The sequence below is a fragment of the Astyanax mexicanus genome, chromosome 8, assembly GCF_023375975.1.
Source record: "Astyanax mexicanus isolate ESR-SI-001 chromosome 8, AstMex3_surface, whole genome shotgun sequence".
NCBI classification, from domain to species: domain Eukaryota; kingdom Metazoa; phylum Chordata; class Actinopteri; order Characiformes; family Acestrorhamphidae; genus Astyanax; species Astyanax mexicanus.
In genome coordinates this window covers 59,046,953-59,062,988 of record NC_064415.1, presented here as the reverse complement: position 1 = coordinate 59,062,988, position 16,036 = coordinate 59,046,953, and the positions used below count along the sequence as shown (strand labels likewise).

At 41.7% G+C, this 16,036-nt stretch overlaps 1 protein-coding gene across 1 annotated transcript in view; it reads right to left on the bottom strand.

Moving 5' to 3' along the window:
- Positions 1–515: 515 nt before the first annotated feature.
- Positions 516–16,036, bottom strand: part of brinp2 (bone morphogenetic protein/retinoic acid inducible neural-specific 2) — a 129,626-nt gene continuing 114,105 nt past the window's right edge. The window contains exons 7-8 of the mRNA XM_022677735.2: positions 8,222–8,444; positions 516–4,514 (exon numbers count right to left, since the gene is read on the bottom strand). Coding sequence (XP_022533456.2) covers positions 3,395–4,514; positions 8,222–8,444 — 1,343 coding nt within the window. The 3' untranslated portion in view covers positions 516–3,394. The remainder of the gene's footprint in view (positions 4,515–8,221; positions 8,445–16,036) is intronic.

The window sequence follows — 16,036 nt, the reverse complement described above, 5'->3', positions numbered from 1 at the left end:
ACAAGGAATCGTGACTGACCGGAGTTTCCTTCTGATTCCCAGCAGCTCTACCAATCTACAGCTCTACTGCTCTACAGCTCTACAGCTCTACTGCGCTCCAGTTACCTCACATGTTGGAGCTGGACTTACAAGGTTTTATCAGAGATGATGTGGTTTGAGTTAAATATTCAGATATCACCTTTCACTCTTTACATTATCTCAGGTCAGCAGTATCAGTGTGTAGAACTGATTTAAAGAGGCACTAAATAATAAAACATATATTTTTTCATTTTCATTAACAGCTGAAATGTGTTGATTCGAAGTAATAAAAGTCCTGCTTTTATTTTATCTTTTTTAAACACTTTCTAACCTTTTAGTAAAGTCATTTCTGTCTCTGCAGCTCTCTCAGGTTTAACTGTGCTGATACAGGTGAGGATAATCAATAATCCCGCCTCCCTGCTGGCGTCCAATCATCTGTATCTCACCATAAAATGAGAAACAATGCTCAGCCCAATCAGCTCTTAATCCTGCCCCGCCCCTAAACCCATACATCACCCAGTGCCCCTCCCAAACTGCCACTCCCATTTTTTAGCATTTTTCAAATTTGAGCTGAGGGTCTTAATAAGTTGTGGCCATGCATTAGGATTTCTTCCCTACATCTTAATGAGTTGTTGCCACACATTACGATCTCATTCCCGTCTCTTAATAAGTCATGGCCACACATTAGGATCTCATTCCCACCTCTTATTAAGTCATGGCCACAAATTAGGATTTCTTTCCCACCTCGTAATAAGTCATGGCCATGCATTAGGATCTCATTCCCACCTCTTATTAAGTCATGGCCACGCATTAGGATTTCTTTCCCACCTCGTAATAAGTCATGGCCACGCATTATGATCTAATTCCTACACCTTAATTATCTCGCTGCCATGCATTATTATTTTCTTTTAACATGATGTCACCTTAGGGGCTCTGCACTATAACACTGCTGCTCTACTGCTTTACTGTTTATATGCATCATTTTCAGGGTTTTCCAGAGGAAATTTCCTCATTTCACCCAGGAAATTCCAGAATCGGAGGTGAATCGGAGCGCAGCAGTGGTGTTAGGGGTGAAAACTGATGTTCGCTGATTGTTAAGTGATGTTTACATATTTACAGAACTCCCTCCTCCTTCGCTCTGATCCTTTATTCCTTGATTTCCTTTATTCCGGACGGAGAGTGGGAAGAGTTTTGACAGGCTGAGAGATCGGCTCGGCCTTTAGACAACCTCCCCCAGATCCTTCACCTTCAGCCCTGCCCTCTGAAAATCTCTGACACTCTTATACACTCTCTTTCAGATTCTCTACAGATAAAATCAGGGCTTTATTTGGTCCAGATCAAAATAAGCAGTGGTAGAGACGTTGTTGAAAAATGATAAAAGTGAAAAACGTCTTTAAAATAGGAAAAAATGAGATTTCACTTAAAAATGATGAATTTCTTTGATTTTACCAAATTAGAAACCTCTGGAATATAATCAAGAGGAAGATGGATGATCACAAACCATCAAACCACCAAACTGAACTGCTTGAATTTTTGCACCAGGAGTAAAGCAGCATAAAGTTATCCAAAAGCAGTGTGTAAGACTGGTAGAGGAGGAGAACATGATGCCAAGATGCATTAAATTAAAACTGTGATAAACAAAACAGGGTTATTGAACTAAATATTGATTATTTCTGAACTCATTAATTAAGCAGTAATGCGCTCGAGGTTCGTGCTATAACCTGTAATATCGGCACTGCTGTGCTGCAGTCATGGGCACGAGGCCTCAGGTCATATTACAGGTTATAGCACGAACCTCAAGAGTTTTAATGCTTAATTATGGATGTACAGTAGAAAGAAGGGGATGGTCCTAATGTTATGCTTGATTGGAGTAATATAATATTTTCCAATGCAAATCAATCAAAGACAGGAGTAGACTGTAGAAAATTACTTTGGGCCATTTTACACGACTAGTAGTTACTAGAAGTGACTGAGATGTGATGCACATTAGAAAAGTCTGTAGTAATTTAATGCAAATTATTTAATATATCAGTAAACTGGAATTAATAAATACAGGCGCTTTGTTAAATGTAAATGTAAGAGCAAACGTGGAGCTATTTGACTTTTCTACAGAGCAGACACAGCAAGTATTCCTCACAGAGAGTCACTCAGTTCTAAACTGGAATTGTACAGATTAGTCGTGACTTTAAAAACCAAATAAATCAGAACTGAAATAAAAGAGAGACGAGAACCGGTGCAAAAAGGAGTAAAAAGTAAAAAGGTTTAAAGAGAGACAGAGAGAGAGTAACAAGCGACCGAGTGTGCTTCGATATCCGAACATAGACTCCACGTTATAAGGCAATAGATTTTTTTAGTTTTTCCTTTTTTTCGTCGTGTATGAAATGTTTTTGGTCTTTGCACTTTTCAAAAAGTACAAATTTTAGAAGAATGTTCAACCAGTTATATTCAAGAAGCGTCGTGCAGCTTTCACTGCGTCCTAAATGAGGATCGATGACGGAGGAGCAGAATATACAAAGCTGCACACCAACCTTTTTCAAAATGATGTCATGTGTTATCTTAAGCAACATCTCAAAAAAAAAAGAGAGAGAGAGAAAACATCTGTGAACATTTAAAAACAGACATTTCGCCGCTCAGCTCGACTCCACGTTCGTTCATTCGTTTGTTCGTTTGTTTGCCTTTTGGTTTAGCCTCTGATAAAATCTCTGAATACAAAGCTTCCTTTACGGGGATCTCACTCCAGCGTTAAATACAGATATACAGCTCTCCATACAGGATTCAGGATTTAAGATAAAATAGAAAATCACGGTAAACCCCTGCACTGATTGTGATCACTGAGTGACCTTCCCTCTCCGGACACGAAATATGAATCCGAATGGAGCACGTTTTCACCCCCCTTTTCAAGTTGAACAATGACATCACCAAAAACATCGACATTTTCAGATACGCGAGAGGAGACGAGTCCCGGTTTACCTCTTTATCTCTTTATCTCTCTTTCATTCTCTATATATCTTTATTTCCAGGCGTACAGAAGTAGCTCAGGAGCGTAGCTTGGTTTGGTCCGTGTTGAATTCGGTGAGCATTCAGATACACAGCGCTCTCTGTACTCAGCGTCCTCCACGCGTCAGTCACACCTCACGTTTTTATTCGTTGAGTTTTTCGCCCAGAGAAAGGGAAACTGCTGAACGTTGTTTCTGAATCCCGTCGACCCAATCAGAACACCGTATTCACTCATTCCCGAATTTCGAATAACATGGCATTCCCTGTCATATTCCCGTCCCTCGGTCACATTCGCGCCGCCCGCGCCGGAGAGGCCGGGGGAGGATTAGCCAGGCTAGCACTAGCCGGGCTAGCATTAGCCAGCCTAGCATTAGCCAGGCTAGCTGCACAGCTGGCCGAGTTCGGGCTCGGGGGAGTTGGGCAGCTTGGCGCTGAAGCTCTGCAGGGAGTCCCGGACGCGAGCCACCTCCCCGGCCGACAGCTTGAGCCGGTGCCTGAGCAGGCAGGAGAACAGGTCCAGCGGCTGGGCGGCGGGCGGCGAGAGGCGGTTGATGCGGTCTCGCATCTCCAGCAGCATGAGGAAGGTGGCGTCCTGCGAGCCCTGCGCGTATGGGTAGTCCAGCTGCAGGATCAGGTCCTTGATGCCCTCGGCGTCGAAGTGCATGCTGTAGCCGAAGACCTTCAGGCTGTTGATCTTCATGTAGCCCAGGTTGGCGGAGCGGTCGTCCGGGTCCAGCGGCTCGTAGAAGAGCGTCTCGTTGACGGTCGGGTCGTCGGTGAGGATGCGGCTGCGCAGGTAGATGTGCACCGTCTCGAAGAAGGACTTCCACTTGCCGCCCAGCATTAGCGTCCAGTTGTAGCACTGCAGGGACGAGTCCAGCCTGGTTCGCTCCCAGTCGGGAAAGTCCTGCTGGTTGACTGGCATGAACCAGCTCTCGGAGTGGCTCCCCCCGAAGGGGTTGACGTAGATGGCAGGCACGGGCTCCAGCGTGCTGTTCTTGGTGGAACATATCTGGAAGGAGATCCCCATCAGCATGTGGATGAGGTTGGACTTGTTCTTGTTGCTCTTGAGCGTCAGGAGCATGCGTTTGCGCCACGCCGGGTTGAACCAGCTGCCCAGGCGCACGTCGTTGCTGATGTAGATGGCGTGGACCTCCATGCGGCTGTCCAGACGGTGCAGGAGGTGGCGCGCCTCCGCGTCCGGCATGTCCAGGTCAAAGTTGACGTAGTGGTCCAGGGAGTTGGCGATGTTGGGCCGGCAGGACCCCGTGTGCAGGACGCTGCCGGGCAGGCACGTCCCGCAGCGGGTGATGTTGTCCGGGGCGCACAGCAGGCACAGGGTGCTCTCGCCCACCCGGCACGGGACGGTGCCCTGGCAGCTGCCGCTCTGCTCGGAGAAACACACGCACCCCTGCGCCTCCTCGGAGAAAGAGCCCGGGACGCCGTGCTCGTTACAGTACAGCAGAGACTGAACCCGGTTCAGCCAGAACCCCAGAGTCCTGCAGGACAAGCAAATAATAACACACAATTACTCACTGATACACTGAATGATTAGCTGCTACTAACTTACTCTAAAGATCTACAGGGGTTGAACAATGAAACTGAAACACCTGTCATCATTTTAGTGTGGGATTTTAGGTTTCATGGCTAAATTGGAGCAGCCTGGTGTTCAATCTTCATTAATTGCACATTGCACCAGTAAGAGCAGAGTGTGAAGGTTCAATTAGCAGGGTAAGAGCACAGTTCTGCTCTAAATATTACAATGCACACAACATTATGGGAGACATACCAGAGTTCAAAAGAGGACAAATTGTTGGTGCAGCGCGCTCTCAGGATCAACTATAGGCGCTATAGGCGAGAATGATGTTTCTATGTACTTTGCCCCACCCTAAACCCATACATCACACAGTGCCCCTCCCAAACTACTAATTTTCCCCCCCATTTCGCCCCAATAAAACACTTTATCACTTGGTATCCTGAACATTGCCTAAAAGTTTCAAGGAATTTGCATCATTATAAAAGGGTCTTAATTATAAAAGAGGTTAATTTATTAAATATATTGTGTTTATAAAGTTAGAGTCAAGCTAAATTTAGGAAACACTGCTTTTTTCAGTTTCTACACCAACTTCATCTTATTTGAGGTTGTATTTCTATTTTCCTTCACCCAATTAAAAAGTTGAAAAAGTTAGGGGTGGTTTTTGATAAATGAATTTGGCTCTTCTATATGATCAAACTCTGTATTTTACAGGAGCGGAGGTGTTCTGAGATACACTCATAAATAACTCCTCCTCCCCCGGGGCTCCGGCTCCTCCGGCGCTTCTCTCGGCTTTGGATTGCTGAACGCCGAGCATTAGTCCTGCGGCTCGTTAATGTAACACACTTTACATGATCATGAGGCCCTTTGATACCTATTCAAACAATTAGGCCTTATGTAACTCCACTTCACTGCTCACATTATAATAATATACACTCATTTCCTGCAGTTCAGAATGACTAATACTTTATATATATAAATATATACTTTATATACTGAAGAAACTAAACCACGTCTACATCGGAGTTCTGCAGAAACCTTACTTCAACTCAGAAAATTACAATTAAAGCAACACATTACTAATATATTCCAATAGCACATGATTTTTTAAAGTAATGTTTTACATTTTGAGTCAATCTGGTCCAAATTATAGCAGAATTTAGCAGAAACTTTACAGTAACAATCTCAATCAAAGTTTGCAGGGTTTCTTTCTTAGTAAACCCCTAAAACTAGGGGGATTAGTTTCTCAGGGGGACATCTGTGTAAAATATTTCACTCTTCTACTCAGTGATAAAAGTCCTGCATCTGGATTGCAATTAAAAAACAGGAGGATCAGTGAGTTTTTAGGCTTTTTTCTTGGTCACATGACATCACATCTATCTATCTATCTATCTATCTATCTATCTATCTATCTATCTATCTATCTATCTATCTATCTATCTATCTATCTATCTATCTATCTATCTATCTATCCATCCATCCATCCATCCATCCAACCATCCATCCATCCATCCATCCCCTAATTTACCTTTTTATCTACCCACATATGTATCTAATGTATCAAACTTACCAAACTTACAATTTACCCATCTACCTATTTACTTACTAATTCACCTATCAACATACCCATCTACTTACCCATCTATCTGTTATTTATTAAATTTTACCCTTATTTACTTATTTATCTCCCCCTCTGTCTGTTTGTCTGTCTGTCTGTCTGTCTGGTGATATGGTAATAACTGATGCATCATTTAATTTACACACCTGTATAAAACAGCCCTGATAAAACAGCTCTGTAGGTTTTTTATGATGTTTGATTATAATTCTGAGTGCATGTTCTGTACTGTCTGTCTGTTTTCAGTGTCTGAGGCTTTTCTGCAGGCAGTGGCGTGTTAGCGGCAGTGGCGGCAGTGGCAGCAGTGGCAGCGGCGGTGGCGGCTCAGGTGGGGGCTGTCAGAGTGGAGTGAAAGTCTTGACGGTGGAGGACGTTAACTACAACCTGTCACTCTGTTAGAGCTCTTGATTACAGTGCAGGAGCTCTAACCACACCGCACAAAGGTCTCCTCAATCTGCCCTGAGAGGCTAAACAGCCCCGTCTGTCTCTGCCTGTCTGTCTGTCTGTCTGTCTGTCTGTCTCCCCGGGGTTCTGGCTCTGTCTCTCTGTTCGTGGTGAGATTGGCTTTAGCTGTCCGTTGCTCGGCTCACGCTCGCTGGCTCGACGCTGAACGACAAATAATTGCCTTTAAATGCCGGTGTTGAAGCGAGTGATCACGTCACTCTAAAGTCTCTCTAACGAGTCTAAATAAATCCATAAAAACACGTCGCGTATCCAGCTCACGCGTATCCAGCTCACGCTGCCAGCCACGCAGCTTTTTAGGTAACTAAAAAGGTCGTTTAAAGATGTTTAACGGACACGGAAACAACCGTTACACAGTACAGCTCAAAAACACCTCAGGCTCCGCCCACTTTAACAACATTTATTCACAGTTTATCAATATATTATGTGGTAACTAAAATCAACAAAAAATGAGAAACTTGCTTTTAATCGGACAGTGGAGATATGCATAAAAACATAACTTGAATTGAATTGAATCAGTTTATAATAACAGCGTTTCTGACCATCACTGTCAGTGTGTAGTCATTTCCACTGATCAACCTCTGGTAAACTAAGAGATCCTCTATTATGATATTATAAGTATAACTATATCTGACCTCTGTGTTGTTTTAATCTGATAAATAAAACATTCATTAAATAAACTTATTATCTGGGCTTACAGTGCAGAACATTTACATTTACCTATATTATCTTAGAATAGAGATCTATATTTATCTGTCGCCACACATATTCACCCAGCTCACAGCAAATATATCCAATTTTACATAAAACATAGTTTATTAATTTGAGTTCAATCCATCAGCCCACCGGCTGTGATTACCACACCTGAACTCACCTGTAATCTCTCTATATCTCATCAAATCCCCACAACACCTCACTTCATTTACTTTTATGATACATGATTAGATCTAAGTAAAGCTAAGATAAGCCAAGTAAACAAAACTGTAATTCTTAAAAAAAAACATTTTCTTTCAAAGTCAAATGATGAGTAAATCTGATGTAAGGTGTAGTCAGTAGTGAGTTGTGAGTAGTGAGTATTGAGTAGTGAGTAGTTAGGTAGTGAGTATTGAGTAGTGAGTAGTGAGTAGACAGTAGTGAGTAGTGAGTATTCAGTAGTTAGTAGTGAGTAGTGAGTATTCAGTAGTGAGTAGTGAGTATTCAGTAGTTAGTAGTGAGTAGTTAGGTAGTGAGTATTGAGTAGTGAGTAGTGAGTAGACAGTAGTGAGTAGTGAGTATTCAGTAGTTAGTAGTGAGTAGTGAGTATTCAGTAGTGAGTAGTGAGTATTCAGTAGTTAGTAGTGAGTAGACAGTAGTGAGTAGTGAGTATTCAGTAGTTAGTAGTGAGTAGACAGTAGTGAGTAGTGAGTATTCAGTAGTTAGTAGTGAGTAGTGAGTATTCAGTAGTGAGTTGTGAGTAGACAGTAGTGAGTAGTGAGTATTCAGTAGTTAGTAGACAGTAGTGAGTAGTGAGTATTCAGTAGTTAGTAGTGAGTATTGAGTTTTTAGTAGTGAGTAGTTAGGTAGTGAGTAGTAAGTGAGTAGTGAGTAGGGGTTACCTGTCTCTGGGCAGGCTGATCTTTGGCTGTTTAGGGCAGCGCTTGCTGAGGGTGAAGAGTTTGCGTACGATCTTCTGGGCTTTTCCCAGGATCAGTCTGGTTCCGGTCTCCAGCAGGCCGTGGCGCCGCTGCAGAGCCGGGTCGGAGCTCCAGAACCGCAAGATGGCCGAGGTGTTCAGGAAGTGATCGGTGGGCAGTTTCTTCAGGAACGCTTTGAACTCGTCTGGAACAGAAAACAGACGGATAAACATCACATTAGAAGCGTAACGATTCCTCCGCTCTCGGCTCTCAGCGGGAGGAGCCGATGATACACTGAATCATAAGAGGTTTGGGACTCTGAGTCATCGGCCGGGAGGAGGTGGGCGGAGGAGACGCGCCGTCAGCGACTCTTCAGATAAATACCTGATCCAACAGATCAGAGAGATCTGCAGTCAGAACTTCAGACGAACCTGGAGAAGAACTTTCTAGAGAAAGTCAGCGGTGGGAGCGACGCCCGGGTTCCTGTCCTCCTCTTCAGAGAGAGAGTCCTTACAGTCCTCATAAACATGTCTATTCACTCCCGCCATCTTTATAACCAACACAACTAACTCCAAACACGCCTTTAATACTGTCTAAACCCTCCACCCACGCCAAAAAAACACCACAACTCAACCAACACAACTATCTCCAAACACGCCTTTAATACTGAATTAAATTTTGAATTATACATTTAAAAGGTCATGTAAGCAAAAGCAATAAAAAACTTAAAGGATATAGATTGATGTATTGATTCACTGCATGAATATTTGAGTTTAAGGTATAAATATTCATATTAGCATCTAATTCCTCATTACTAACAACAGAGTATGAAGCATTTAGTTTCCCTTCCACCTTAAAACACATTTCCCTTTTTACCTTATAACACATTTCCCTTCCATGTTATGTATAATCGTGTTTATAATGCCTCTTGTATGAATTATATGTATTATGATGTGTTATTAGTATGTTTAGTTCTCTAATAGACAAACTGTTTATAGCAAAAATTGTGATGCAATTAGTTATTATGTGTTTTCAGAGTGTTTTCAGAGCGTTGTTTCTGTAACTTTATTCTCTAAACTTCCTGGGTAATGTCCTTCTTCATTAATGATGTGTCTCTGGTAAGAGGATGATGCGGCGGTGCTCTCAGTGTTTAACATCTACAGAGAGTCTCTCAGAAACGATGAATAATCAGGAGCTGCAGATCTTCAGGGACGTCATCAAACTCAGATTATCCTCGTTCTGTTTCTCTCAGATCACTTGTTAAGCTGACTGCAGCACTACAGCGTGAACACCAGGAGCGGCGGCGTTCCCACCGGGGGACGAGTCGTGGGACAAGTCGGGGGACGAGCTGTTGGACATCAGGCAGAGGTTCTGCTGAAGCACCCAGCTGTCCCTGCTGTCCCTGCTGTCCCGGACCATTACAGTGTGCACCATCCCGTGCAGGACGGCCCCCCTCATCACCCCCCACAGATCACACTGAACCGAGGCAGAGGGGCGGGGTGTTGGGGGGGTTATAATAGCTTTAGTGATTCAGTGTGTCTTTGCTATCATAACAACGGGAAAAATATGCTGCTTTGTGCAGCTCGAAACACAAAAACAAAAGACATGTACTAATTCTCTTAATTAATAATGAGTTTATTTAATTTTGGGCGTAACATGAAATAATACACCAATCAGAGTGTCTCTTGGTTTCTTTCAGAGCTCATCATTCCCTTTAAGAGTAGATCAGGTGAGCTCTGTCTTTGGTGGATTGCTATTGTAACGGTACAGCTACCTGGACGTGTTCAACAAACTCTTCTCAGCAGAGGAAACTGAGCTGCTGGTTGACGCTGTGAAGGAGCTCCAGCAGCTCATTTACGGGAACAGCAATGTTATTTTATTTACTATTCTGTTTATTGTTGATGTAAAAGTTGGGTTTGTGCTGCTGTGTGTTCATGTGTGTGTAATAAGTGGGGGTGTACGCTCGGCTCGGCACAGCGCCTGTGTTACCGAGATAGCGATGAACGTCTGACTGTTGGCGTCTGTCTAGGTTGTATTCAGTCAGTGGAGCTCCTGTGTTTTCTGTTACCAAGATAAACAAGAAAAAACTCCAGAAATGTACCTGAACACACCTCATAACCAGAACACCATGCCTTTTAGTCATATACAGTAACAATGGGCCAAAAATATTTTTTAAATTTTGATTTATTTGAATAAATGCACAAAAAAACGAGCATCACCCTCAATGTACCATGTACCATTCAAACAAGATAAAGATTGATTCCTTAATGGATTGATTGATTGACTGATGGTTAATGTGGGTGTGGCTTTGCTGTCTTGGACATATAGAGACCTCTGAGTGTGATGATGCTTCTAGTGATGGATTATGATGCTCCTCACTTATGATCACATCATCTGATCGAGGTCTCGTCTGTTTCTCGTGTTGAGCTGTAACGGTCGGTGTTTATCGTTTTTCTGGCTCTGTTTCTACACCTCTCTCTCTTTTCCTCTCTTTTCCTTTCGTCCTCTCTTTTCATCTCCCCCTCCCACCGTGTTGTAGAGGGAACCTCATTGGCATTCGAGGAGCAGCGAGGGAATTTGGACCATCTATTCTCCTCTTTTTCCGCCGTTTACGGCTTCGAGTTCCGATTTATGGATGGCTGAGCTCTTTGGAAACGTGTCAGACGGAAGGACGGGGGTTATTTTCCATCACAGGCGCCACACATTCTCCTCTATTCAGGAAAATTAGTATTTCAAATTAGCGTAAAGCGGTGGAGACAGGGAAGAGCCGGCAGTCTAACCATGTTCAATTAGCCACGCGGCGTGGGCCCGGCGTCGCCCGGCACCGAACACGAGGCTGAAGGACATCTGCACACGGTCTCTGGAGCTTCAGCACTAACGTCCCCAACACAGAAAAGTCCTCTGTCCTCCCTGAAGACCCTCCTGCTGTTCCTGCACTCGGATCAGCTCGGCTCGGGTCTCCACACCTGCATCCTGATCTGTTTGGAGGATATTCAGATTCAGACTCAAACCCACTATAATAGAGAGAGGGGGCTCGTTCTGGAGCTGGTGGGCATCGCCTCGGGGCATCCAGACAGGATTATTCTTGTAGAATGAGGAGGGCAGCGCCACACTTAACACAGCAATTAACCCGACCCAACCTCCTGCACAAGCGTGCAACACTTTTTAGTGCAACAACAGAATTCACACAAAAAATAATCACTCTAACTCATTAACAGGCCAAGATTTGTGTCAATTTTCACATCAATTACACACCTAAATCTTAAAGATTTATATTCAAGCATTACATAAAAACCTTTTACATTTGATAATAAACATTACTATAAATTCTAATTGTAATTGTGATAAAAAAAATATTTCATGCATCTTGGCATCATGTTCTTCTCCTCCACCAGTCTTACACACTGCTTTTGGATAACTTTATGCTGCTTTACTCCTGGTGTAAAAATTCAAGCAGTTCAGTTTGGTGGTTTGATGGTTTGTGATCATCCATATTCCTCTTGATTATATTCCAGAGGTTTTCAATTTGGTAAAATCAGAGAAACTCATCATTTTTATATGAACTCTTATTTTATTCCAGGGTAAAGCTACAGGATAGGTAGAGTTAAAGTGGATAATTATCTCAGATGTATGACAGCTATTTAAAAGCAGGAGCACAGAACGGCCTAAACGCCTCGTATCAGACCAAAGCGCAAAACACGTAACAGCCGTTCCACTTTAAATTACCTATTATAACACGGCCTTATGCTTTTTCATCTGATGCAAATGGGATTCTCAAACTCATTACACCTGTAATGAACTGCTTTGCATCTAAATAGAGGTAAAGCGTAATTATCGTCTCCGGCTGCAGCGCCGATCCGTTTAACATCAACCAATAACAGCAGAGGAGCAGGAAGTTCTGCTGCGGCTGAAGAATCATCTGTACCAAATACAAACTGAATCACATCCAGATCTTAATCATCTGCTACAAACCAGTGAGATCATCGAGGGGATGAGAGGATAGAGAGATAAAGAGAGAGAGAGAGTGTCTAAAGAGAGATATACCCACTTAATCATCTCTTACTGAGTTATTACACCACTAGAGGGCGCTAACCAGTCAGTCTGAAATGAAGCAATTGGGCAAAAAAAAATGGAAGCCCATTTCCACCACTTGGAAAAAAATAAGGGTCCTCCAGTAAGTCATAATTATGAAATGTTAAGTCATAATTGTTAGATGGTAAGTCATAATTATGAGATGCTAAGTCATTATTATGAAATATTAAGTCATGATTCATTAATGAGTTATTAAGTTATAATTGTGAGATAATAAATGGGAAATGTGATAATTATTTCACTTATTTATTATTTTTTCAAACATTAGCATTATTGCTAACATCTGACCTACTTAAATAATATATATTCACTTCCTTTGCTTTTTTAATTAAATTATGTATTGTACTTTATAAATTTAAGATATTAAATAAATTTAATATCCAAGGCAAGTATTTAATTGCCATTTAAGTCTTTAGCTCTAGCCATTTCATCTGTTTCATCTGTAGCCCCACCCCCTCATTACCTTACCCCAGGTGTTCCCTGTTTCCTTTGCCGGTACGTTTACGTCTTTGGTCTTTATGTCAGGGCTGCTTATTTGTTTCTTACTTGTTAGTTTTACTAGTTTTGTGTTTATTCTTTATTGTTTTTTTCAATTAAAAATAAAGTATCCTCTCAGCTGAAATCCATGACAGCTATTCTTGAGGACTCCCTCCCTCTAGGGGTTTACAGTCATTTTATAGGCTAGTAAACTATTGTAATGATAATTATTAAGTTATTATTAAATTAAAGGTAAAGACTGCTGGCCTTCATCATGTTTTTTGTCACGGCTTTTTTTATTTGTGAAAATCAGGACAGCGGTATATTTTATGTAAATGAGCTGGTTTCTCCTGTTGGTGGGAGGACTGGGAGTATTATGGTCTGTGGAGGGTTTGTTGAGACGCTGGCCTGTATATGTCTCTGTTGGCGGTGAGTGGAGGTGGAGATTGGTGCGGTGGGAGCTGCTGGGCTCCCTGAGGACTGAGCATTAATCACAGACGAGCTGCAGGAAGAGAAACTGTGAGGAGCAGAATTATGACCTGTCTGCTGCGGGGGGGGGGGGGGGGGGGGGTGAAGGATCTTCCAGATCTTAATCAGACCAGTTGGGTTCCAGCCGACAGCCTGGACTGATCTCCTGAACGCTAATGCAGATCTGACTGTTTCCTTTCTGTTCTGCACTTCCTGTTACTGATACTCACCATCAGTGTGTAGTCATTCCCCTTGAATCACCTTCTCTTACACTTACATTACATATTACACAATATTTTACTGCCTAAGTTAGTTTAAAGCTCTCCTTCTGCTAAAATCCTCTTTTTCTTGTCCTTTATTGTGAAATACAGTGGGTCTCTGAGTTGTTAAGGATGCTAGTTAAAAGTAAAAATAGAGACACAACTAGACAACTTTTTTAAATTGATTAAAAAAACGATGGAATGAGAATTTAAAGGATTAAATGCTTGCAGATGCTACATATACTGTTAAATATAATATCTTTAATGACTCACTGTCGGTGTGTAGTCCTTCCCTCTGGACTACATTCTCTTAGGTATACTAGTATATAGTGCATTATGTGATATTTGATTGCCTGGCCTCGGTGTTGTAGGCTATAAGAGCAAGTTATGTTAGTCATATGTTATATCGGATGTTTTTTACCCTGTTTTATTAAGAAATAAGGTAAATAACTGCATTTTCCTCCAGTTTACTACAGTAAATATCTCATATGAAGTGTATTTGTTGGTGTGTGGGCTGGAGAAGACCAGCATGAAGTTTGTGTATCCCACTGAGATCCAGTGATGACCTTTCCTTTATGCAGCTTTGTAGATATTAAGCAGAGAGTCTGATGGTGGTAATTTGCAGTGAGACTCGAGTGGGTTAAACTGAACTGATGCGTAGTTTAATGCATTTATATAGAGATTGAGGAGAAACTGTGTTAGCTTCACCACAGTTCTGAATATGAGTGTGTGTTTTGTTTTTATTCCATCTGTAGAGTGGAGGAATCTTGACCTGTGACTCATTTTGCGTTTAGTATTGATTGGTATGAAACACATTTCTGCAGTGCCGACGTAAAAAATGCTCTGCTGTTGTGGGTGTATCACAAACACAAGCTGCCTAAAGACAAATAATCTGCTTATAATGCAAAACAAACACAATCCAAATCATCATCTCTTCTGTGCTGCAACTTTTTGCAGCAACGCTGTTACGAAATCAGCATCCAATAGACCACTAAACTACTGAACTACTAAACCACTAAACCTCTAAACTACTAAACCACTAAACTACTAAACCAATAAACCACTAAACCACTAAACTACTGAACTACTAAACCACTAAACCACTAAACTACTAAACTACTAAATCAACTACTAAACTACTAAACCACTAAACTACTAAACCACTAAACTACTAAACTACTAAACCACTAAACTACTAAACTACTAAACTACTAAATCACTCCACCAACTATTAAACCACTAAACTAACTAAACCAATAGACCCCTAAAAAACACTTTTAATACAGTTTTAAGAGTTCAGAAATCAATATTTGGTGGAATAATCCTGGTTGGTTTTTAATCACAGTTTTTTTATGCATCTTGGCATCATGTCCTCCTCCACCAGTCTTACACACTGCTTTTGGATAACTTTATGCTGCTTTACTCCTGGTGTAAAAATTCAAGCAGTTCAGTTTGGTGGTTTGATGGTTTGTGATCATCCATCTTCCTCTTGATTATATTCCAGAGGTTTTTAATTTGGTAAAATCAAAGAAAATCATCAATTTTAAGTGCTCTCTTAAGTTTTTTCCCCAATGCTGTACAGAATATTACTGAAGACCCATGGAAAGGGAGCCCTGGGTAGACTATTCACTGATTTTGCAAATAATTAATACCAGGAAACAATAGGAAATATTTTGTACAATAACTTCAGAAACGACCTCTTTATGAAGAAGTGATAAACTGTCTTTAAATAATAATAACACAAGATGTAAAAAGTTTAACAAGATAGCTCTTCACTACCACTACCACTGCTCATCACTAACCACTGATCTCCCAGAATCCTCTGTTATTTGCAGAAAGTTACTGTAATTATGAAAACTCTCACAGTAAAGCCACACCTGCCGCTGCGTCCTCTATGAAATACGGTGCGTCTTCCCTCACCAGTATTTTACCATCACTGAAACTCTAAACTCAAACTGCCACTAAAATATACTCCTCACCTCCGCAGCGGTGACAGTAAACCGTGACCCATAAATAAAGCGCCGGTTCTGCAATCAGATCTCTGCTTATTGCACTCTGGTGGCTCCTTTCAGCAAGGCCGAATGATTCTGTGAGGAGCTCAGCCTCCAAAACCTCACAGCTCAGATCAATCCCACTAAAACAACCCGTCCATAAAACATCCCCTCAATAAAGCATCCCGCACTGCTGTTCCCAAACACACCCATACACACATTATAATATCACATCCAGTCCAGTCCCAAACTCCTGGAGCAATGAGATCCAGACCAGCTGTGACAATTATAACCGTTCAGTTATTATAATAAAATAGAATAAAAACAAAAGTGTGTTTAATGGAAGATTTTCATGTGACAAAGCAACTTTAGTGACAGGTTATAAAAAAATCCACCTAGCCATAAATGAAGAAGCGTGCCTTTTAATAATAATTAGGCACAAATCTCTACATGCAATTAAAACAGACATATATGGAGTATTGTGAAAAGGTTTTTATAAACAGTAAAAT